Consider the following 23,609-nt stretch of genomic DNA (forward strand, 5'->3'; position numbering starts at 1 on the left):
GACTTCTATGAATTAAAGTGTTTTTCCTTTCTCCAATAACTAATAGGCCTGCCTAGACCTGTTTTTATATAGCCTATCATTTTTCTTTAAAGCGCTTTGATTTACCCCTGTAATCTTTGTGATTAATGATTAAATATTTATTCCTTATTATAAGTGAATAAAAGCTGACCAAGCTGACCTATAACTGCTATAATATGTATATATAAAAATGTGGCCCTAAAAATTATTTGGACAATTAAGTCACACTTATTTTAAATGAGATGCATGATAGAATTGAACAAAAATCTAACCAAGTAACATTTATTTAGAAGAAAGTTAGCAAAAAACATACATTTGTAAGTAAAACATTTCGTAATAATACGTTTTTTAGAATCAAAATTATTATAAAAAATACTGTTGTGAATCGTGATAACATGTAAATAAGCGTCCAAAAGTGTTTAAATGCTATATTGGGCCCTATTGTATGTAATAAACATGTTTATGCATTTGTAATAATAATAATAATAATAATAATAAAAATATATATATGCATCAGTTTCACTGATCCTTTTAAATTATATGTATTTCTATTATTTATAACTACTCTAAAAGAAGGACACTGCTCTCCTTTACCTTTGACATTCATTTGATTCCTTTTTCATTCACATGCATCTGAAGTCACCTCATCATGGGATGTCAAATTCTTAAGCTCTGCAACACCGACCCACTCTAATAATATGACCTATTACCTACTCACCATATTATTGAATATTGCACATTGCTAAGAAGCATCACTGCATTTTATAATTTTGAAATAGTGAATTTGCCATGCTTTTTTGCCAGCAATTTATTTATTTTTTACGTGTTTTATGCATTGCCACTTCTCCATGACACATTCCTGTACTCGGGTCCAACTGGGTGATGGGTAACGCTTGACCTCATAATGTCCAGCTGTATCATCTTTCTATGGGGCATTTTGTTGTGATGCTATCGCGTGATTTTCCATGTTGTAGTACAAACATCACGTAGATGCAAGCTTGTTGATCGCGATCCTGAGAGTTGACGTATACCTGAGAGGGACAAGTGTCCCTGTTTCCTCTCTCCGATTGGTCACCATCAATATCGACGTAATGCCGTGGGCGTGTCATTATGCAAGAACGCAAACTTTAAAGAGTTGTCAACAACAGGGGTCTCAAGACAAGACAGCCCCAGACTGAATAAAGAACTGCACGGGAGGATATACTGAAAACCTCTAAACTGAAAAGCTACGGCTACGGCTCTGACAATATACGACGTTTTTGTTTTGAGTTCGGATATTTTGATCTTCCAAGATGAAGTTTGTAAGGTATATAATGAGGAATGCTGCTATGCTAAATGCACCAAAGCATATTGACTACTACGCGAAATTTTCTCCATCGCCTTTGTCAATGAAGCAGTTTCTGGATTTCGGTAAGTTAAATTAAAAAAAAAATTATGCAAAATATTTTTGCATGCAATATTGTCATTCCAAGGATGATGGTGCACACTGAGCGTGTGTATTGCACCATAACATGCTATATTCTTGTTTGTTATGAAATAATTTAGATTGGTTTATTCATGAAGATATTTAAAAACTATAAATGCGAAAGTTCGCTCAAACACAATGTGCTTGACGCTCGAAAACAGTCGAGTTCCCTGGATGGGGTGGCCATAGTAACATTTCGCTGCTCGAGCGCTTTTTGTAAGGACTGTGATTATTTGTAACTTTAGCCTGCTATATTTACACACCATTTATGCACAAAAAGTGTACTGTTTTATTTTATTTATTTATTTTTAAAGTCTTTAAGGTTAGCTCATATTAGTGCACGAAACGAACCTCAGTCAAGTCCTGTCTTTGCTTTTCTTAATATCTGAGTTTTAGTTCAACTGTATTGCAGCAAAGTGGGCATTGAGCTGAGATTTCAGACTGTCACTTTGTCTTTTCAGGATCCACAAATGCGTGCGAGAAAACATCTTTCGCTTTCATCAAACAAGAGCTCCCGGTCAGACTGAGCAACAGTCTGAAAGAGATCAATCTTTTACCAGACCAACTGATAATGACTCAATCCGTTCAGCTAGTTCACAGCTGGTAAGTTCATGGGTTTTCATGATCAATCATGTATGTGTATTATTTTATCTAATGCACTGCTGAACATACTCATCATTAAAATGGTTTATTTTACGCGCGTGCATTATGTAATGTGTTGCACGCCTCCTAACTGAACGATGAACTTTGCCCCAGTTTCTCAGCCTGATGTTTTCCAAGAAGAAGCCACTACTACTGTACATTACACACTCAGCAGTTTAAAGTTAAGAATCAAGCTCCATCCGGTTTCTATTAGGCTACAACTTGCATTTTAGGATTCAAGTTGTAGCCTAATCTTAGGAATCATCAAGCATTTCTTATCGTTATTATTTTTCTTCTACGGTAGGCTAGTTTATATTTTGGGGTTCTAGACCATGTGATATGAAGTTGTGGTGTAAATTGCTTAAAACATTTTCTTCAAAAACGTGCTTGTGCATGCTTGCTTATGAGCATATGGTGTTGAAATGCCGTTGCAGACCCTCACTTGTTTACTAGACTGAGGGAACGCTTATGTAACGGATTCTGCGGTTCACTTCAGCAAGTGAAATATGAGAAGGTGCGGCGTAGCGGTGGCGCGCAGACTTGTTTTCGAGAACTGACTTGGAACAATAAGTTCTAGTGAGCTCGAGCAGAACAGCAAGGAGGGAAACTCTGCGAAATAAGACATTTTTTAACATTTAAAAAATAAATGAGGAAATTATTAATAGCTAATATATTTTAAAAGTTTTAAATATAGTTTTAGTAATTTTAGTATTTAAATGTATTTAAGTTCTTTTTTTAATTTTCTTAATTTTTAATTATTGCATTTTTAAATTTAACCAAAAAAACAACACTGATAAATGCTTAAAAATTGCAAATCTTTCCTGCAAGTGTGAAAACAATATAGGTTGAGGGTGTTATTGGAGATGAAAAAGTGTAATTGTAACTGTGCAGTGGCATTAATAAAAAAAAACAAAAAAAAAACATGAATGTATAGTAGTGTACAATCTTTCATTCCCTTTGTCTTCTCTCTTTACTTTCTAAGGTTTGTCCAAAGCCTGATGGACATCCTAGAATTCCAAGACAAGAGTCCCAATGACCCTAAAGTTCTTGCTGAGTAGGTTCTTCAATCTACATACATCATCTATCTCAGAATTTGAAAGAAATATTATTAAAAAGTACAAAACAGCAGGATTCATGGTGTTGTTTTGCTGTTTGTCTCCAAAGATTTGTGGACACTCTGGTGACCATCAGGAACAGGCACAATGATGTGGTACCCACCATGGCCCAGGGTGTCATCGAGTATAGAGATGCGTTTGAGGCAGATCCTGTAACATGTCAGAATATTCAGTACTTTCTGGACCGCTTTTACATGAACCGCATCTCCATTCGCATGCTCATCAACCAGCACAGTAAGTTAATCTTGTCCTGAATCTTTGAGCTAGTCCTGATACCTGGACTTGGCATCAATAGTCGCTTTCTCAGCACTTACAGGTCATTAGATCTTGAATAATCCGGCCTGCTCTAGTTTGAGTTAATTATTCATTGGATATGAGAGAATGATTAGCTTGCAGTACACCTCTAACCCTCTGTTCCCTTTTATTTCCTGCTCTATCTTTAGCTCTGATCTTTGATGGCTCCACAAATCCAGGACATCCCAGCAGCATCGGGTGCATTGACTCCTGCTGTGACGTCACAAATGTAATCAGAGGTGGGTGCTCTAGTGTGCTGTTATCGACTCGGAAAGCAAATATTACCTTAGCGTCAAGTGCAAATTCATTACTAACATCCTGTGTTCTGCTTCAGATGCATATGAGTGTGCTAAAATGCTCTGTGAGCAGTATTACCTCGGATCCCCTGAGCTGGAGCTTAGAGAGATAAACGGTGAGGAATCAAATACATTCTCCAGATGTTTTGGGACTGCATTAAAACATTTAAATTTTGTCAGCAAACTGCATTATATTTTATGGTATTTGTTCTCTGTTGCAGCAAAGAACAAGTCACAGCCAATCGAGATATCCTATGTTCCTTCTCACCTCTACCACATGGTTTTTGAGCTCTTCAAGGTAGGCATGGTGCTTTATTTCTGCATAATACAGACGCATATGGAATAATTAAATTTAGATTATAAATAAGTCATTCTTACATCTCTTCCACTCTAGAACGCAATGCGGGCGACTCTTGAGAATCATGAAACAAGCAGCACGTTGCCACCAATTAAAGTCATGATTGCTCTAGGTGGAGAGGACCTGTCAATCAAGGTAAATGAGAATTCCAATATGATGATGTTAGAGAACTTTGGCAGCGATAATATCTTTAACCTATAAAACTCTTCATTTGAAAATGAGGTCACGCCACCAATTCATTCTTCTCAATCATGGGTTCCTTCCTCACACTGTTACATTGCCCTAGATTCAGCGATAACTGATAACGTTATATAAACTGTCCTAAAGATTAATATTCTAACCACCCTTGATTGAGATCATTTGTTGCCATAAGCGGAAACCACCTAGTATTAACGATACTGTTAACCTTTGCCCTGCTGGTGGCTAAAGCATGAAACAAAGCAGACATTGAACCGCAATGCTATATCCATGCAGTAACAGTGTTTGTAGGATTATATTTATCTTCTTACAAATACACAGCAGTCAATCCCTCAGTCTTAGTCATGTAACCCACACATATTTATCATCTGATGTAACGCAGCTCACAAAACACGTCATTGTTCTCTAAACATTCATGTTTCATGTTCCAGATCTGTGACAGGGGCGGTGGCGTTCCTTTCAGGAAGATTGATAGACTTTTTAGCTACATGTATTCAACAGCACCCAGACCTACTATTGGTGACCATCAGCGGACCCCAATGGTAAGAGCGTAGGACACTTCATAATAGCATGTGCGCATGTTTTTTCATTTAAAACTTAAAGTCAAACCTGCCTGTTGTTCCCTCAGGCTGGCTTTGGTTACGGCCTTCCCATCTCCCGCCTGTACGCACGCTACTTCCAAGGTGATCTCCAGCTTTATCCAATGGAGGGCTATGGTACAGATGCTGTAATTCAGCTGAAGGTAAAGAGATCTTCAAAAGGGTTAGCTTGCATAAAAACTAGATCTCATGTTGTTCCAAACCTATATGAGATTTTTGCTCAGTTATAATTAAATTGGCTGCGTCAACATTATGCTAAACTTCTCCTTTTTTGTTCCTCAAAAGAAAGTAAGTCATATGGGTTTGGAACAATGAGTAAACCACGACTTTGCACTTTTAGGTGAAATTTTAAACAAACAGCAAGATGGCAAATCATAATGAGAGTTTTGCTTACACTAATCTTATCTGTTGACATCCTGTCAACTTTGAACATTACATCTGTCAGTCTTCAAATCATTAATCCGCAGTCTTCTTCCCACAGGCCCTGTCTACAGATTCAGTAGAGAAGCTTCCAGTGTTCAATCAAACCGCCTTGCGCCATTACAAATTCAACCAGGAAGCTGATGACTGGTGCGTCCCGAGCAAAGAGCCGCTGAACTTAGCGGCGTACAAGGCTGCAAAGTGAAACACCAGAGCTGGTTGCCTTAAGGTTATGACAAAGGCCTTTAAGAGATTGCCAAGATAGGCTGCCATTGTGAATGCTCGCATTCGGGGACCAGTGACAGCATCTCCCAATGCTCTTTGAGTACTGTTGTCTGGGAACACTTAACTGCATGTGGCCAGAATTTAAGATGCCAAACAGTAGATTTCCTTAGTACAAAACAAGTTATTACTGTGGTACTGCTGAAGTTCAGCAAAAGCTCAGGGATGAAGAGTCCCGCGCGAGTGTTAAGGCCTGGAGGTGCGAGAGGTGATTAGATGCACGTGAACCTGATTGAAGCAGAGTGTTAAGTCTAAAAACAGGTGGAGAGAAGTGTATGTATTGCAAAGAAATAAATACTGAAGGCAGAAGAAATGTAGCTGGGATGAGAAATGAGACGCAAGGCATATTAGAGGTCAGAAAAAATGTATGAAACTTGAGAAGTGTCAAAATAAGGAAGATGTGGCCAAAGATGTATTTTTCCTCTCTAAAAGAGGCTGGACAGTTTGAAATCATACTTGATGTGTGATCAATACTTACTATTTAAGAAAATAAATAGTAAATAGAACAAAATAATTTATGTAAGCATTTATTAATGGCACTGTACGGTTGTGTTTCATTGCATAATGAATGTGTGTACTCAATGTTGTGTTCACAGTATTTATCACTGTTAAAAGGACCTTTGTTGTTTGAGTTTTTCATATGACTGAAATAAATCTGATATTTTCTCATCAATACGCATAAGCTGTTGTTATTGTAAACAGTGTTCCAGTGAAATACTGTACATAATTATGTAATTGAGAACATGATACCTGTGAATGTGCACCCAGTAAGAAAACCATATGAAACAAGCTAATGCACCAGTGCAACATTAGTGTTTCCCAGCCCTGTTCTGGAAGGAACCGACTGTACATGTTCTCAAATTCTTCAAATCAACTGCACCTTTAAGCTCGTTAGCTGAGAAATCAATGAGTCAGAAAAGCTCTAGTCCAGAGCAAATTCAGTCCTGGAGTGCCGCTGTCCCGTAGAGTTTAGGGTTGGAGCTAAACTCTGCAGGACATCGGCACTCCAGGACCGACGTTGCCTACCCCTGCTCTAGTCCAAAATAAGCACTGTTTATGGAACAAAGTGGGGAAACCCTGTTTTCTATAGTCAGCATTCCCTTGTTTTAATGTATGAGCACAACTTCCGGTGTACAAAAACAGTTGATGTTGCAATTTTATTACTGTCATAATAAACACACTTCTTTGTAGCGCAAACAGTTTTGGGTCATTCCGTGTCAACTCAACCAGAGGTCCCTGGCTCAAATTTTTGATTTTGCTAATATTTTTTTCTGAATAAAGACAGACATGTATAGGGATGAAAGCCAAAATATTAAATGTCATGGATGAATATTTACTGAGTAACCCACTATTTTGTAGAGGGGTGTCAAAATGGCAATTTTCACCTGAGATTCAGAGCCAAATTACAAGGGGGTAAAAATGGCTTCAGAAAGATGGCAGCATTATAATGTTATTTTTACACAGAGATTGGTAGGCCTGTTAGTAAAATCTGTTCACTTTAGCAATCTTCGTTTGCATTATGTGCCAATGGTAACCATTCAAATATGGCGAAACGGCACTTTTCAAGTTTTTTCTCCAAAGTTTGCATGCCTGTAACTCAAGAAGTATAAAAGATATCTTGATGTCCTTTTAGATTTTGGGTCTTAACAAACTTTCCTGTTGGTATCTTCATTTTTAAGGCCCTATATAGTTCGGTTCCAGCGATATTGTAATTTTAATATGGCTTCAGGTGTAAATTGTTAAAATCTACATATTTTCAGCTGTCAAAAACCAAATGTGGGTCAATTTGCAAAAATATGATACTTTTTTCTTTTAAAGAGGAATGTCTGAAGAACAAATAATGTTGAAACTAGAGATGCATCTTGTTTAGTTCTTTCAAAACAACTGCATTGAACATACCTGTCTGAGTGCCATAAATATTATTTTTCTTCATTTTTAAGGCCCTGTATGGTTTAATCCTACATCTTGGTGCAGCTCCATGTATATATTGTTGTATCCTACCAATTTTCACACCAAATTTTGTGTTTATCTAGTCATCAAATAATAACAAATAATAGCAAATAATAACAGTAACCCAGGGTTTAGGAATGTACAGTGTGACACATTAGATTATGAATGATTAATTGTTAACTCTAGGTAAAGTATGAAGTTATGAACAGTGTGAAATGTAAAATAAGATTACCCAGGATCCCATTTACCTGGGGTTTAGAATTACCCAGTGATAATTAGGCTATTTTAAGTGTGAGAGACCTTAAATGTTTGAGGTATTATCAGTGATTATGCCAAATATGCCCTTTAGCACTGACCAATCTCATATTATATAACAACAAAAAAGACATTCTAATTATTAATCCAGGTTTGGCAAATCTTGGTTTATTGATGTGAATGCAATGTGTGGTAAAAGCGACCACTTTTCCCTATGAAGCGTGGGATTTGATCAGTGGTGTAGTGGTGCCTGGAGAAGTGGGTATACTCTTAATTTATGCCCCCATTTTTTTTTTAAACGGCCCGGCAAAGGACGAACGACCTGTGTCATAAACAGTGACATGTAAAACTAGTCTTGCATATTTAGTTCACTCCAAAATGGGCCAGTAATATTTGCACACTGTCACTTAACTTCTGCTGCTTGAGTAAGGATCATTATGAAAATAATATTATCCACAGAAGAGGTGCAGATTTTGCAATAAATAATTAAAATAAATACATAAATAGACTGCAGCAACAACTTTTGTCAGAACCTCTAGTAAAATACATGCTATTTTGTTTAGTTGTCTGTTCAGAATTGTGGGAGAATTGTGATTCAATGTCAAATGTCAAATATAATAGCTTTTTTGTCTAAATGATAGGTTTTGTTACGATTATTTATTAATTATTACCTCTTGCCTTTAATCAGCTGAGAAATCAAATAGCCTACACTGCTGGACAATATTCATTTATAATATTTTTCCTGTATTTTCCAAATGACAATTTTATGATTTATTTAGCCTATATACTACATTCTTTCCCAATTTTGTATCACAGAATAAGGCAGAAGATATATTTTATAGCCTAGTAGCCTATCTATTGCCAAGTGTAATAAATGTTATCAATTAGCACTGCATTATTCAGAATCAGATGTTTTTTTATTACCTGGAGATGACTTGAAACCCACACATAAACCATATTGTCGCAATCATGTGTTTACTGTCTTCACGTTTCTTTTTATTCAGCTTAGCTACAGTAGAGATAGCTTTGGCTACAGCGACAGCTGGATTCATGCACTTCGTGACTCTAAGTTAGTAGCTACTTCTATGAGGCCGCTTCGGACTTCCTGCGCGAGAGCGCCATCCGGCTTCGAGTAGCCTATATAAACATTCACTGCGTGAGCGTGTTTACGTCTCGTTCCTGACCGCGTCACTGTCTTTACTGGAAGCTTTTAGGGAATATTTGCAATTACTCACATGAAATTGGATTAGTTATTCATATGCTGGACTGTCATGATTTGGCTATGATGCTCATCAGAGGGGATTTAGAAGTGGGTAGGCTATACGGAATGCCGACTGATAAAGAAGTGGGTATACCCTCCATACACCACTTAATATTGTGTTTAAACTCTTTGTAGCTTCAGAAGCTGTTAAAATGAACAAAATCCCTTCTTCCAAATATCCCTGAAACTGATTCCAATATAGAATCTTATGAATAGACTACTGAGAGAAAGATAATAGGCATTTTTAGCTCTCCGACAGATGTTCTGTGGATATTGTTTTGATAGCGGGAAAGATGCATTCCTAGTTTCAACACTTATTCTTCAGACATTCTGCTTTAAATACAATACGTATCAACTGTATACTGTTACTGATTCCAAAAGAAAAGTTTATTAAGAACTAGAATCTAAAATCATATTGCGATAGCTTGGTAACACTTTACAATAAGGTTCATTAGTTAATGTATTAACTAACATGAACTAACCATGAGCAATACATTTGTTACTGTATTTACTAATCTAACGTTAGTTAATAAAAATACAGATGTTCATTGTTAGTTCATGTTAGTTCACAGTGCATTACCTAATGTTAACAAGATTTTAATAATGTATTATTAAATGTTGAAATTAACATTAACAAAGATTAATAAACGCTGTATAAGTGCAGTTCATTATTAGTTCATGTTAACTAATGTAGTTAAATAATGAACCTTATTGTAAAGTGTTACCGATAGCTTTAATACTTCTTGAGTTGTAGGCATGCAAACTTTGGAAAAATAATATTTATGGCACTCAGACAGGTATGTTCAATGCAGTTGTTATGACAGAACTAAACGAGATACATCTCTAGTTTCAACATTATTTGTTCTTCAGGCATTCCTTTTTAAAAGAAAATAAGTATCATATTTTTGCAAAAAAAAAAAAAAAAAAAATCCTATTAGAAAAATGCCCAAAACACACTACAAAAAGGAATTTTGTAATGGTTTTACTGGAAGAAGCTAATGGTTTATAATGGTATTTTAATGGAAACCATTGGAATTTCTGTGATTGTTTCTGTTGGGCTTCTATTGTTTTTTTTTAGCAGGGGAATATAGGGCCTTAAAAATGAAGATGCCAAATGGAAAGTTAAGACCCAATATCTAAAAGGGCATTAAGATATCTTTAATACTTTTTGAGTTACAGGCATGCAAACTTTGGAGAAAAAACTTGAAAAGTGCTGTTTCCCCATTTTTGAATGGTCATCATTGGCACATAATGCAATGGAGATTGCTAAAGTCAACATATTTTACTAACAGACCTACCAATCTCTGTGTAAAAATAACATCGTGATGCTGCCATCTTTCTGAAGCCATTTTTAACCTCCTGTAATTTGGCTCTGAATCTCAGGTGAAAATTGCCATTTTGACTCCCCCTCTACAAAATAGTGGATTACTTAGTAAATAGCCCAGTCAACACGTGAGATCACGCGATGATCACAGTGACATCACACCATTCTCATACGGTGATCCTCACAGTGTGAGTAATATATGAGCTCATTGTGAACTCAAAATGTTGAGCAGGTTGAGACGAGGCAGCTCAAATATCAGTCGCTGGGGGACATTCTACTTCCTGTTTCTCAACACTATCACAGAGATATCACAGTGCTCTCACATGATGAGCTCATGAGTGCACGCCCAGCTAACAGATTTCTGTTATAAGAACCTTCTCCAAACATACAACTGACTTCCAGCCACAGCCTTAGATGAAATCAACTGAAATAAACAAATCACCAGCTTCACTCATTATTAACCAGACTGACTTAATTTCTGTCAGACATCTTCAAAAGCGCTTATTGGGAATTAACAGAGATGTAGATGATGATGTTTTATTGTTTTGTTTGATGTTACCATCATAGTGATTAGTGTTTGCTTTAGTTGGGCTCTTGACCCTTAACTTTATAACATTATATTTTTTTGGGCTGCTATAACTGTGTTTGTAAAGCACATATGTTATGGCAAGGAAACCCAAAACAGACTGCAACCAGGTGGTTTGTTATTGATGACAACAACACAGTCATCACCTAGATTCAATTTGCAGTCTTGGTCTTGGGAAGTTGTGGCCTAATGGTTAGAGAGTCGGACTCGTACTGTAATCCAAAGGTTGCGAGTTTGAGTCTTGGGCCGGCAGGGATTGTACTACGAATGAGGTGCCCTTGAGCAAGGCACCAAACCCCAACTGCTTCCCAGGCACTGCAGCATAAATGGCTGCTCACTGCTCTGGGTGGGTGTACACCTTGGATGTGTTAATTGCAGAGCACAAATTCCGAGTATGGGTCACTTTCATAATCATTCATGAAGAGCTACAACAGCATAAGACACAAACATTATTAACTACTCTGATTCTTGATGTTTCTCTTTGTGTTTAAATGACAGTGTATGAATCTCAACAATGGTGACAATCAAAAGCTTCATGCTGCAATGCATGCTGGGTACCTAGTCTCTGTGCAGTGAGTGCACTTTGACCTCACATTACTATGAGCTCACAGTGAGGGCGCTGTGAGGTTACACTTTTAGCTCACTGTTACTTCACATTGTGACCTCATCACAAGTATCCTGTGAGCTCATGGTGAGATCACTGTGAGATCAAATTGTTGACTGGGAGGCTATATATCCATGACATTTAATATTTGGGCTATCATTACTGTACATGTTTATCTTTCTTCAGAAAATATATTAGCAAAATCAAAAATTTGAGCTGGGGAAATTTCTGAAATTTGGTTGATTTCACATGGAATGACCCTTTTACCTTTACTGTTCTTGTAGGTAGTCATTTAAGTACCTATAGCGGCTAATGCACCGGAAGTCCCGCACATTCACAGGAAATAAGGCTGACTGCAAAAAACATATCTGCCAATTTTTGGCGTTAATTGTATAATCTTAATCTAAATACTATTATTCATACTGTGAAGACCTGACAGACATTTAAAGCTGTAGCCCAGCTTGTTCTGGTGCAAAAGGGATAAGTGCAATTCATTTTATAGGAGAATTTAAAAGCCATGGCTATGATGGCGTTAAAGTGACTTTAACAAAGCCATTTGTGCTCCACAAGCCTGATCAGAGCTGATAATGGTGTTTTGCCGTAACAGATCTTAACGAGCTCAAAACACAATGCAGCCTACGTGCTGTTTTCCTTCAGTCTACACGACCTGTTTATGGACCGTGATTAAGATTAAGCTAATGTACGTAAAATATAGTTCTTTGATTAGGCAGGTGGCCTCACTATGAGTAACTGTGCCAATCAGTCACGGCACTGTCATAAAAAACACTCGGCTGGGACGTGAAAGGACGCGATCCAGAATGCATTCATGCGTGCACCTGACGCAAACGCTTAAATCCAGCCTAGATCTTCACAGGGCAAGGGCCTGTTTTGTATGCCAAACAGAGATAAAGAAGATAAAGAAGATAAAAAAGATTGTCTGTATAGCTTTCCAAAAACTTTGACTAGAGTTTGGCTGGTCACATTTCTGAACTAGTGTGGTTGAAATGTGGTCTAAATGAATTAATCTTGTTTGGATATGCTCTTCCCTGCTAAAAAACAAAACAATAGAAGCCCAATAGAAACCATCACAGAAATTCCAATGGTTTCCATTAAAATATCATTATAAACCATTAGCTTTTTCCAGTAAAACCATCACAAAATTCCTTTTTGTAGTGTGTTTTGGGCATTTTTCCAATAGGATTTAACATCCCACCAATAGAATCCATCACATACCAGTAGACACCATTATAGTTTCCATTAAAACCAATACAATTCCCATTATAACCATTAAATTTTCTATTGTGTTTTGGGCAGGCTGCTATTGTTTTTTTCAGCAGGGTTAAAATGAAGCTTAACTAAAGTAATGCACATTGTCTAGAAAAACAACAACAAAGACACGGCTTTTAGGGATTATTGTGATTATTTTTAACATTCGGGTGATAGAGATAAGTTTGTCAATATTAATGCAGGAAAACTTACAAATTAAATGGGACAAGAGGAAGAAAACATTAGACTGATCTATTTGCGCATCATATCGTTACGGTCAAAACCTTGACTCAATGCTGCGCCCTACTGAGTGCAAGTGGAACTGCCAGCCAAAGTTATAAGAAAACAGGTCATTTTATAAAATGACTTATATTTTTAGCCCACAATATATTATAAAAACAATTACAATTATTTAGTTGTTTAGGAAAAGACAGAGACAATATTTTTTACATACATTTTTTTTAATGATAAATCAGCCTCAATTGATTTTTCTATAAAATTCAAGCAGTTAAATGACATCACTAAAACGTCCAGTGTTAAAAAGCATAGCTAAATGTAGATTAATGCATATATGGTGTTAGAGTAAAATAAACAGTTATTTGCTTTTTTTTGACCCATGATTGCAGTTAGTCATTTTAACATTTTAAACACTGACTGAAAACCCTGAGACCAGACTTTCTCAATGCAATGGAAATTGCATGATAGCTTGTATTACTAACAATCAATGAATGTCTGTCGATGATGGTGGTGAAGAGGATGACGATGGTAGGAGCGAAGATCAGGAGGACACCAGTTTCTCACAGATCCAGGGCAAGGACATGTAACAGGGTGCGTCATACCAGCTCTTTGTAGCCACACGGCTTAACACATTTGTTTTAATCATGTAGCCACAATCTTCATTAATATGGTTGTTGGGCTCACCATCTTCCCAGAAGCTATGGAGGAAAAGAAGGGAGTTTCTATGGGGTTAAATAGTCCCAGTCAGACAGCCTGGTTTCCTTAAGAAACATGCTTTTAACCAATGGAAGTAGCATCATTTTTAAAACGACAATGGCAAAATAAAGTAAAATACGTACAGTTAATGAAATTTCTCTTATTTTATGTTATTGTTTATCTTAAGTTTTTAAAAGGGACATTGCATTTGAGAATTTGTTATTCCCTGTATAAGTCCGCTTATAATGTTAGTTAATGTATCTTGTACTCAAAACATTTGTAATTATATTTTTATATAACCATTTTCTACCCTGATTAATTTTATAATATATTAATCAGGCTGTGATAAGACCTTTATGACCACATAACTGCTTTTCATAAAATAAAATAAGCACAAAATAAAAGAAAAATAATGTTTTCTGTAATACTTTCCCTATAATAATTAGATATGTAAAGGGTAAAATATAAATTTCTGATTCCCAAGTAGTCACTAAAATGAATGAATCTCAAATGACCATTAAACACTGAGTATATTTTGAGGATATATAGATGATAATAACATTATTTTATGCAAGGTCCCTTTTTTCTGTTTTTCTTTTCTATTATTATTTTTTAACAAAGAGGAAGAACAGACAGGAAGGATGAGATGATTCAGTGCATCACCACAAAACCTCTAACCAAAAGAGAAATGAAAAAATATGATTCAGTAGTTTTAACTCCATGTGAAATGTGTCATAACACTAAAGTGTTTCCAAGAATCCATACGGATCTAACTTCCAGTACAAGAGTTTTCAACCTGTAAAGATATTACATTTGATATTCTTACCCTCCAACTAGTTTAGTCCCGTCCACCCAGTACCAGTCTTCTTCTATTTTTTCATCACTTATGCCAAACCAGTAAGCGTTCCAGTATCCACGGGGCAGCAGGTTCCATATGAACGTCTTCATCAGGTCAAATATCATTCAAATCAGTAAAAAAAAACAAAAAAACTTTAAGAATCCATTGGCTCATGTGCGTCAACTAAGATCCCTTCCTCTTTTGTATATTCTTGGCCAATAGTTGCTGTTCTTTTTACACAGATATTGATGTCTAAGGTAAGTGTTACTTGAGGCCATTAGATGTGCATCAAACATATCTGCATACACACACACTTTCTATGACATAAATGCAAATGAAAGAGCAGTCATTACCTGTTCCTCAGCTGTGAGGATGATGGCCAGATGTCCTCCTTGTCGCTTGCAGTACGCCTGACTGTCCGACCAGCTCCTTCGGTATTCTGAGACGTAGTAACAGCTGCCATTAAAGTGCTTCCAGTCTTCAAGACAGGGATTTTTGTTGGCAATGGAGTGGTTTGTGTTACAGGGGTTGCCTCTAAAAAGACCCAACATTTTAACGTTATGAAATGCAACAGATATTGTTTGTTGATAGCACAAATGCATGCACTTGCACCTCACTAACCAAGCTCAGTGATTCTGTTTTTCAACTGCGTCCGTTCTTTCTCCAGTTCACTCTTTTCTTTCTTCACTGCCTGCAGTTCTTCGGTCAGAGACGATACGTTAGCGCAGTTCTTCTGCATGTGCGATTCAGCAGCGCTAGATTGGGAATCCTGATCAGATGAACGTGTCTTACCTAAAACACAAGAAAAGAAATAAAAGCAGAAGCCTGTAAAATAAACGGGATTTTCAAGAGATAAAAATAGAAAGATCCAGATTATAACATAAGTTTAAAACTGACGTTAAAACTAATTTTCTAAGAATTTTACATATTCACTGAAAAGACAATGGTGTAGAAACAATTTTCAAATCCTGGTAAATTTCACAAATAATTAGAAAGAACCTGAAAGTACTGCATCGAATTAAACATTACATTTTAAAAGTTAAAAGACTAAATAGTATTTAATAATTAAAGTTTCTCTTAGTTTACTGTAATAATTTACAGTTTTTTTAAACAAGAAATGCATGACTGAACCATGTAATTTTCACATTTTTAAATGAACATTTCCATAATGCATCAAGTTAGATGTTTCCTTGTATAATTTTCAGAAATAGCTGATGAAAGAGATTTTGTTTCATATATAAGCAAAATGAGTCATGTAAGTGAGAAATGAGAAGTACCGCTGTGAACACTTGTGACCACCAGGATCATGAGTAAGACGAGGCAGAAGGCAGTCAGGCATGCCGTTGCCACCTTGAAGGGATCTTGGCAAAATAGCTTTCTGCTTTTATCTGGGTTCTGAAATACTAGAAAGAAACAAATAAAACAACTGGATTTACAATATAACAATTGTATAAAAACTTGCAAGACTAAATTTTAAACAATGGTAAATGAATGAGTCATGTTCATATAACATTTTTTGACAAGAAATATAAACTTTTGAATGCTTTCTGGAATACATGTGGTCCATTTTAGTGAATCATTTACAGTTTTTTTTTTTTTTGCCAGGCTAACTCAAACACTGAGAGTATTGATCAGTAGGCTACGTTATCAAATAATGGTGGATGGTTGTCAATCTGGAGTTTCTAGCGTAAAACCTCTTATACATTTACACAACTGCAACATCTAAGATTAAACAATTGTCCAAAAATGGAACGAACATTCATGTTCAGCAATGTAATTATTTAAGAATCAACCATTGAAAAACAGTCAGATATTGAATATCATGGAGCACACTTTTCATTTAATGTCTGTGAGTGTGATTTAATTTTTTTTTTTTTTTTTACAAACATCTGTTGGTGTATTGAATTAGAAAATTGAATCAGCAATAGTTTTTTTTCCAAAGCATTTGCCAACACATCTATCTCATGTATACTTTTTTCAAATGTGTATGTGTGTGTGTATATATAGGGCTGGGAAGCTTACTTTAAAAATGTATTTCTCTACAGATTACAAAATACATGCTTTAAAAAGTAATCAGTAATAATTTTCGTTACTCAGGTTTAGTAACTTAATCTAAATACTTTAGAATACTTTGAATTACGTAAGCTATGTAACACAAAGGAACATAACTTGATGTCTTGTTTTTATGTTTTCCAACTCTAAATAAAAGTGACATCTTCCAGTCATAAGATTTGTGTTTTATTTGCATTTTTTAACATCAGTTTTCCACAGCATTTCTATGAACAACAAAACAATGTTATGTCATTTAAATCTACCAATCAATATAAATTCAATTTGAATACAATGAAAGGGATTCCGTGCTGTTTCATGCTGCATTCCAAGCTTCAAAATGAATCAAAACACACCAAACATATCATAACAGTAGCCAACTGGCTAACAACTGGCACAGTTCTCCAAGGTATACAACAGATTTGTTTAACTTTAAGTGATTACTTGATAATCCTCTCTATGGAGAAGCGATCGTCACAAAAGAATCGCTGAGTCAAAATTGACAAGGCTCGTTTCCCAAAACAACTACGGTCGCAAGTAATGTCGTTATAATTACGCAATTTAACAACCACAGTTCGCTAACGATGCTTTTGAGAAACATACCCCAGATCTATCCAGTTTAATGTGAACCATTCACACTGGTTTCGTTAAACAAAAGAAATTATCAGGGGTGTGGACTCGAGTCACATGACTCCAGACTTGACTCGGACTCGAGTCCCAAATTTGATGACTTGCGACTCGACTCGACATAATTAAAGAAGACTTGAGACTCGACTTAGACTTTGACAGCAATGACTCGAGACTTGACTTGGACTTGAGCCCTGTGACTCGGAAAGACTTGATCAGATCAGCGTCTTTATCACTCTAGACGGGTGCAGCGTGCTTGGGCTTGACTGGCAATAAGCCAGAGACTGCGTTCAGGGAGGCTTGATATACAGTATAAATTAATGGAGTAATAGCATAACTTTCGACAAAAGAACCGAGATAAGAAAAAAAAAAAAAAATTACATGATTCGTCTAGTGGCTATCTCCGCTCGTGAAAAGCGCCGCCCAGCAGACACACGGAGCGGGCATGAGAAACAAGAGGCGCTGCAGCGATCACTGGTGCTCGCCTTACCATCACCGACCGCTGCTGTTAAATGGTAAACATATTCCTCATTTCTTTTGTTTGTCCGACACCGAGGTGCACCATCCCGCCACGATACTCGCACTCTGTCAACTCGATGTACTTTAATTTGTAAACACCTCTCCGAGACCTTTTTTTTTTTGATCAGATCCACACTTTTTGTTCAATCAGTTGCATATTTTAATTGCATGTGCATTTTATTTTATTTAAACCTCCATTAAGTTTAAAGTTAATCCATAATCAAGATTTAAATCAGTTTAAAGTTATGGTGCAACAGGATTAAAGTTAATCTTAAATATTACTTAAATCCAGGATCAAAATGATGGGTTAAAATGTAAACCTGCTTATTTTTAAAGGTTTAAAGTGCAAAATAATTATTAGATAAACCTTGATTTAAGCTAGATTTAAAATTAATCATTGCAAACAATTTAGCTATAATTTGATAGAAAAAAAGCGGCACTTGGCCTAATGATCATTTAAAATATAATTTGAAGAAGTGTTTCTTTCACAAAATGATTTGTGAATTTTAGCCTATATATAACTATAAAATATACTAAATTTTTCTCCCTCTTCACCAGGCACTCATTTCACTTCTATTTCTTTCGGGGTAAATAATTGAATTCATGTGTTGTAAATCAGTCTGTATAGTGCTCATAGACCCTAAATTTAGCGATCAACTATGCATATTATAAACGTAACATTTAAAGTACAACATTTTGTCTTTGTTACTATTAGTTATAAAGGATGGTAGCACATTATTTTTGAATGACTGTCTTCATGAGTTTTTCTGCATCCATATTGCATGTTTCCTCTCACTTGTAAAGTATGGTAGCAGTTTTTCTTATAGTTCTTTCGAAACAGTTCTTTCTGCGTTTCTGCTCACATGCTTTTAAATCTGTTTCATTGAGGTTCCAAATAATGGCTCATTGGTTTAGATATAACACCTAGAAGCATGTATTCTTCTTATGCACACATGCAAAGTACTGCAGCTGTTATGAAATTCTGTTGTCTTTGCTATTCTGTTACTAATAAAATAGTTTTTTTTGTCCTTGTCCCTTGGCACAATCCCTAAATTGAACTTGAGTAGTTTTACTAAGGGCACCCATCTCACATGAAATTAAACTATGTAAAAACATATTCTACCTGACTTCCTGATATAAATTACGATAAATTTGATGTGGTAATTAATATTGAGACACTAATTTGGGCAAAGAGCACTAATGACTTGTTTAAGACTTGAAGCTAAAAGTTGAGGACTTGCAACTCGACTTGGACTTGCCTATTTTGACTCGGGACTTGACTTGGGACTTGTCTGTCTTGACTCGAGACTTGACTCGAGACTTGAATGCAAAGACTCGAGACTTACTTGTGACTTGCTAAACAATGACTTGGTCCCATCTCTGGAAATTATTCATTTAAAAGATTGATTCAAAAGAATCATCTGTTCACGAATCGAATCATCGCATTACCGCGCCAAAGATGATCTATTCTTGAACATTTCGAATGAATAAGGACTTCAAGTTCATCTGTAAAGCACACGAAGCTATCGTTTGACTTTCTAAACTTTTCTTTCATGCATGATTCCTATGGATCTGTTAACTGAATGCATATTAAATATTAAACGTAATGATAACAATTCAACACTCAAAATATGAGAAAATAGAAAAACAAATTACTGGAAAAATTTTCAAAGATCAAGAACAACTTTCCTCAAGATGCTTTTTCAGATTAGACGTTGTATCCTTCGATGCTGATAGAAGTTTTGTTGCAGGTAGGCATTGCACTGCACTGAGATGTTACGTTACCTTTTTCAGATTTATAAAATAGTCTTTGTATTTCCACGAGAGAAATGCATTACGCGAATGACTCTGTTGTGTCGTGGTGATGAGGAATGCACTCTATAAGAGTTGCTAAATGAACTGCTGCACGCGTTTTTTTTTTTCCAACGGAGAATCGGTTGCCTTATTGGTTAAAATCCCATACTTAAATATTAAATTATATTTATATAAAAGTAATCACTTTGGTAATCTAAAATACTTTTCGGATGTAACTGTAATTTGATTACCACCTATTTGAAATGTAATTATAACGAAAAGGAAACCCGTTGCCTTAAAATAATTAAGTAGGCTAATATTATTAATAATAAAAAAGTTAAGTGAACTTGAAAATTGACAACTTATTTTTATTAATTATTATTTACTTAATAATTTTAAGGCAACAGGTTTCCTCAATTTTTTTTAAGTTAAGTCAACTTATCACTTTTTACAGTGAAGATAGATAGATATACTCATTATTATTTACTGCCTTACAAGGATCGATACATGGGTCTCATTACACACAATGTATCTGTAAACATTAAGATAGCAAATTCTGTGATGGTCATACCTGAATATCGCACCTCTGGACTGCTGCAGTCATCTTCAGGTCCGTCGATCAGATTGGTGTGCATTCCCTCTCTGTTTGCAGTCATTGCTCAGGTTTGCACACTTTCACAAAAACATGAAACGCTCTGAGTCTGTCTGTCCGCTGCAGTGCTTGCTCAACAGCAGGGGCGGTTTAAAACAAGATTGTGCTCGTGTGCTGAACGATGTGGATTGGTTAGTTGTAGTTCTTTGTATCTCATAACAGAGATCCAGATGTTTGCTAAATCAGAGAACGGCACGAGCAATTCCTCAGAAGTGCATTGAGTTTTTCTGTAAAACCTTATGACTCGCTGCCTGTGCTCATTGCACAATTGCATTTGTTTTAATAACTGATTTGTCATCCAACTTTTGGTGAGAGTTTTTTTTTAAGATTCTGAAAGTTCTGTTTATATGTGGGGCAAGATGAGGGATGATGCCCCCTTAAAGAGATAGTTCACCCTATCACACATGTTGGTAACCAGTGTTGGGCTAGTTACTCAAAGAATGTAATATATTACTCATTACTAGTTACTCCTTTCAAAAGTAATGTTGTTATTTTACTTATTACTTTCTGGCAACAGTAATTAGTTACACTACTAGTTACATTACTTTTTCTTCACGCCCCACAGAAGTTGTAACTGTGTATCTTCCAGATAAAATTATTCTAGAAATGTTACTAACAACATATTTCTGCCTCTTCATTTGACCAAAATCCACACTGGATCGCAGTCAGAAGTTATTACAAACACTCGATAGTGATTGATAATGCCATTCAAGTAGAAGTGTGGTATTAATAATATCATTAATTGATCTATCTGTAAGCCCCGCCCCCCTTAGTTACTGTTGCTCCCTTGGACAAACAGAGTTGCTCACTGTCTTTCAATGACAGCTGCAGTGTGAAAACCATGTCCCACGATGTTTTTGCACAATTTTGGACACAGAAGGCCACCAAATGGGAATTAAATATTCCATGGAGGGATTTATAAAATATTTTAAAATAAATAACGTTACGGTGGTAACTCGAAGCAAGGGTTTATAGATCACAATGCAAGCGAGAGAAGTCTCATATTACGGTCGGTCATCACGATCGGATGACAACATGCAGGATCAGCAGTTCATGTATCGCAGGGTACGATTAAATTAATGTACATTTAACCAGTTTAATATGGAGAGGCACTGAAATGTAGACCTTCGTTTATGTGCTTTTGACCTACACTGTACAAGACGCGAGAACAGTCCGCTATTTAGGTTTGTACATTAGCATGGACTCACTAACTTTAACGTTAGCTAGTTTTAGCCAGAGATACCTTGCTAAAGCACAAGATAACGTTAACGTTCTGATGAAAATTGTAGCTTAATGAGTGTATGACAACCAGAAAATGAACGTTTTTGTCTTCATTTGTATTGGGGTGAATACTTAGGGACATTTTGCTCTGTTTTGTTTGGATTCAGGAAATGTAATAAAATAAATTATATCGCCCATCCTCTCAGGATACATGGAATCAGTGAATCAAGTACCCCAGGCACATCGTTTTTCCATTTTTGAAGCATAAACCCCATAAAACCGATGCAAGCTTCGGATCTTCCAATGTTTCTCTATGGCGCTGAAACCTAAAGATGTCCGAGTTTCGCTCCCCGAGCAACTGATACTCGACTGCCATTGGCTAGTCTGCGTTCGAGGGGAGGGGCTTACCGATAGGTCAATTGTCATGTGTAGCTTGAAGTAATTTTTCCGTTACCCATATGTGATTAAATTTTGTTATGTATTTTAGCAAATCACATGAGTTTGTAAGAAAAACTTTAATTTTCCAAAAATATTTTTAATTATATTAATATCATGTACCACATGCTGATCAGAGGGATGTAATGCCTGAGAAAAGTAAAGCCACAATTTACACAAGAGATCTTTTTTCCTGACAAAATCAATATACAGTAATGCAATATTTCTATCTGCTGAATGTAAGCTTTTCCGTATTCCAAGTTTGCCTGCTGCACTGGGGACATCACATGCGTGTGCGAGTCATGAGAATTATGAAAATAAATCTAGGAATTATTTGATTGTTAGATTTTACATCAGCGGGGTTTAGGCATCAAAAGTAACTAAGCTGTTTTATGGAAAGTAACTGTATTACTGAAATCTTATTAGTAATTAGCAGAGGTGGAAAGAGTACGAAAATATTTTACTCAAGTAAAAGTACCATTACATTAATTAAATTTTACTTAAGTACAAGTAAAAGTACCAGTTTAAAAATCTACTCAAGTAAAAATAAAAAGTAGCTCATTTAAAATTAAAAATTACTTGTTAACAGTGGATGTCAAACTCAGTTCCTGGAGGGCCACAGCCCTACACAGTTTAGATATAACCCTAATTAAATAAATCATTTAGGCTTATTTGAAAACTACATGGTATGTGTGATGGAGCAGGGTTGGAACTAAACTCTGCAGGGCTGCGGCCCTCCAGGAACTGAGTTTGACACCCCTGGGATAGGCCTATAAATCTCAAACTAGTTGTTTTTAATTAAAGGAATCAGTTATTTAGAATAATAAGACATTTGGGATGTTACCAGGCAAATTAAATCAATATCAGCAAAATTCATCTTTGCAATGCAGAGGAAACACAGAAGCTTCATCTTAAGTGGCATTTAGATGTATTTACACAGTTTAATGCAGGACATGAATGCATTTAACCTGCAGTTACAAATGCAGAAATAATGTTTTGATATATAACACATAAAATGTTGAATACTCATTTGAAATTATATTTTTTTAAAAAGTAACTGTTAATAAGTGAGTCATTGAGACTGAACAGAATCATTTAAACAGTTGATTAATTCAGGAACGAAACACCCTCATGTTGCTCAGAGACGCAAAATAGTGCTGTGGCTGTGTTTGGGGTTATTTTTGTTATCGAAATAGAGCTAAAACAGGCAATATGGTGTCTAAAACGCAAGTCTCTTAATTAACTTCTTGTTTATTGAACTGTTGTAATGAAGAAGAAAAATCTATATGTAATCATGCTGATTTTTGGAGAAAAACGGCACTCTTCGTGTGATATTGATATTCCGTGATCATTTTAAATGCATTTAAACACACTGAATCACGCAGTGAAAGAACGCACTCTAAATGCGCGCGCACACTGGTCTAATAGACTTCAAGGCACTCTGTAGGAGTGTTTTGTTTGGTTTTTGGCTAAATACTGATAATGTCAAATTGCACATCGTTAGAACAACAATTACGATATTATCGCAGACGATATATCGCATACCCTTGCACCACTGTCTTTTGGCTAATTTGTGCAAAACCTTTGCTAAACTGCCAAAGCTTCATT

General features: G+C 36.0%; 2 protein-coding genes across 2 annotated transcripts; one reads left to right on the plus strand and one right to left on the minus strand.

The window, feature by feature from the left end:
* Positions 1-1,149: 1,149 nt before the first annotated feature.
* On the plus strand, positions 1,150-6,360 carry pdk2b (pyruvate dehydrogenase kinase 2b). The gene is made up of 11 exons (XM_058754412.1): positions 1,150-1,428; positions 1,945-2,086; positions 3,108-3,179; positions 3,290-3,474; positions 3,684-3,773; positions 3,869-3,946; positions 4,052-4,128; positions 4,225-4,323; positions 4,818-4,928; positions 5,015-5,128; positions 5,467-6,360. The coding sequence occupies exons 1-11, from the start codon at positions 1,311-1,313 to the stop codon at positions 5,608-5,610; spliced, it is 1,230 nt and encodes a 409-aa protein (XP_058610395.1). The 5' UTR covers positions 1,150-1,310; the 3' UTR covers positions 5,611-6,360.
* Positions 6,361-13,387: 7,027 nt separating this feature from the next.
* zgc:174904 (uncharacterized protein LOC564690 homolog) lies at positions 13,388-20,428 on the minus strand. The gene is given in 6 exon segments (XM_058753810.1): positions 13,388-13,868; positions 14,693-14,808; positions 15,058-15,200; positions 15,203-15,496; positions 15,982-16,107; positions 20,265-20,428. Coding segments are annotated over 6 exon segments (921 nt in total). The 5' UTR covers positions 20,350-20,428; the 3' UTR covers positions 13,388-13,711.
* Positions 20,429-23,609: the final 3,181 nt, after the last annotated feature.

The sequence above is a fragment of the Onychostoma macrolepis genome, chromosome 19 (genome assembly GCF_012432095.1).
Source record: "Onychostoma macrolepis isolate SWU-2019 chromosome 19, ASM1243209v1, whole genome shotgun sequence".
Lineage (NCBI taxonomy): Eukaryota > Metazoa > Chordata > Actinopteri > Cypriniformes > Cyprinidae > Onychostoma > Onychostoma macrolepis.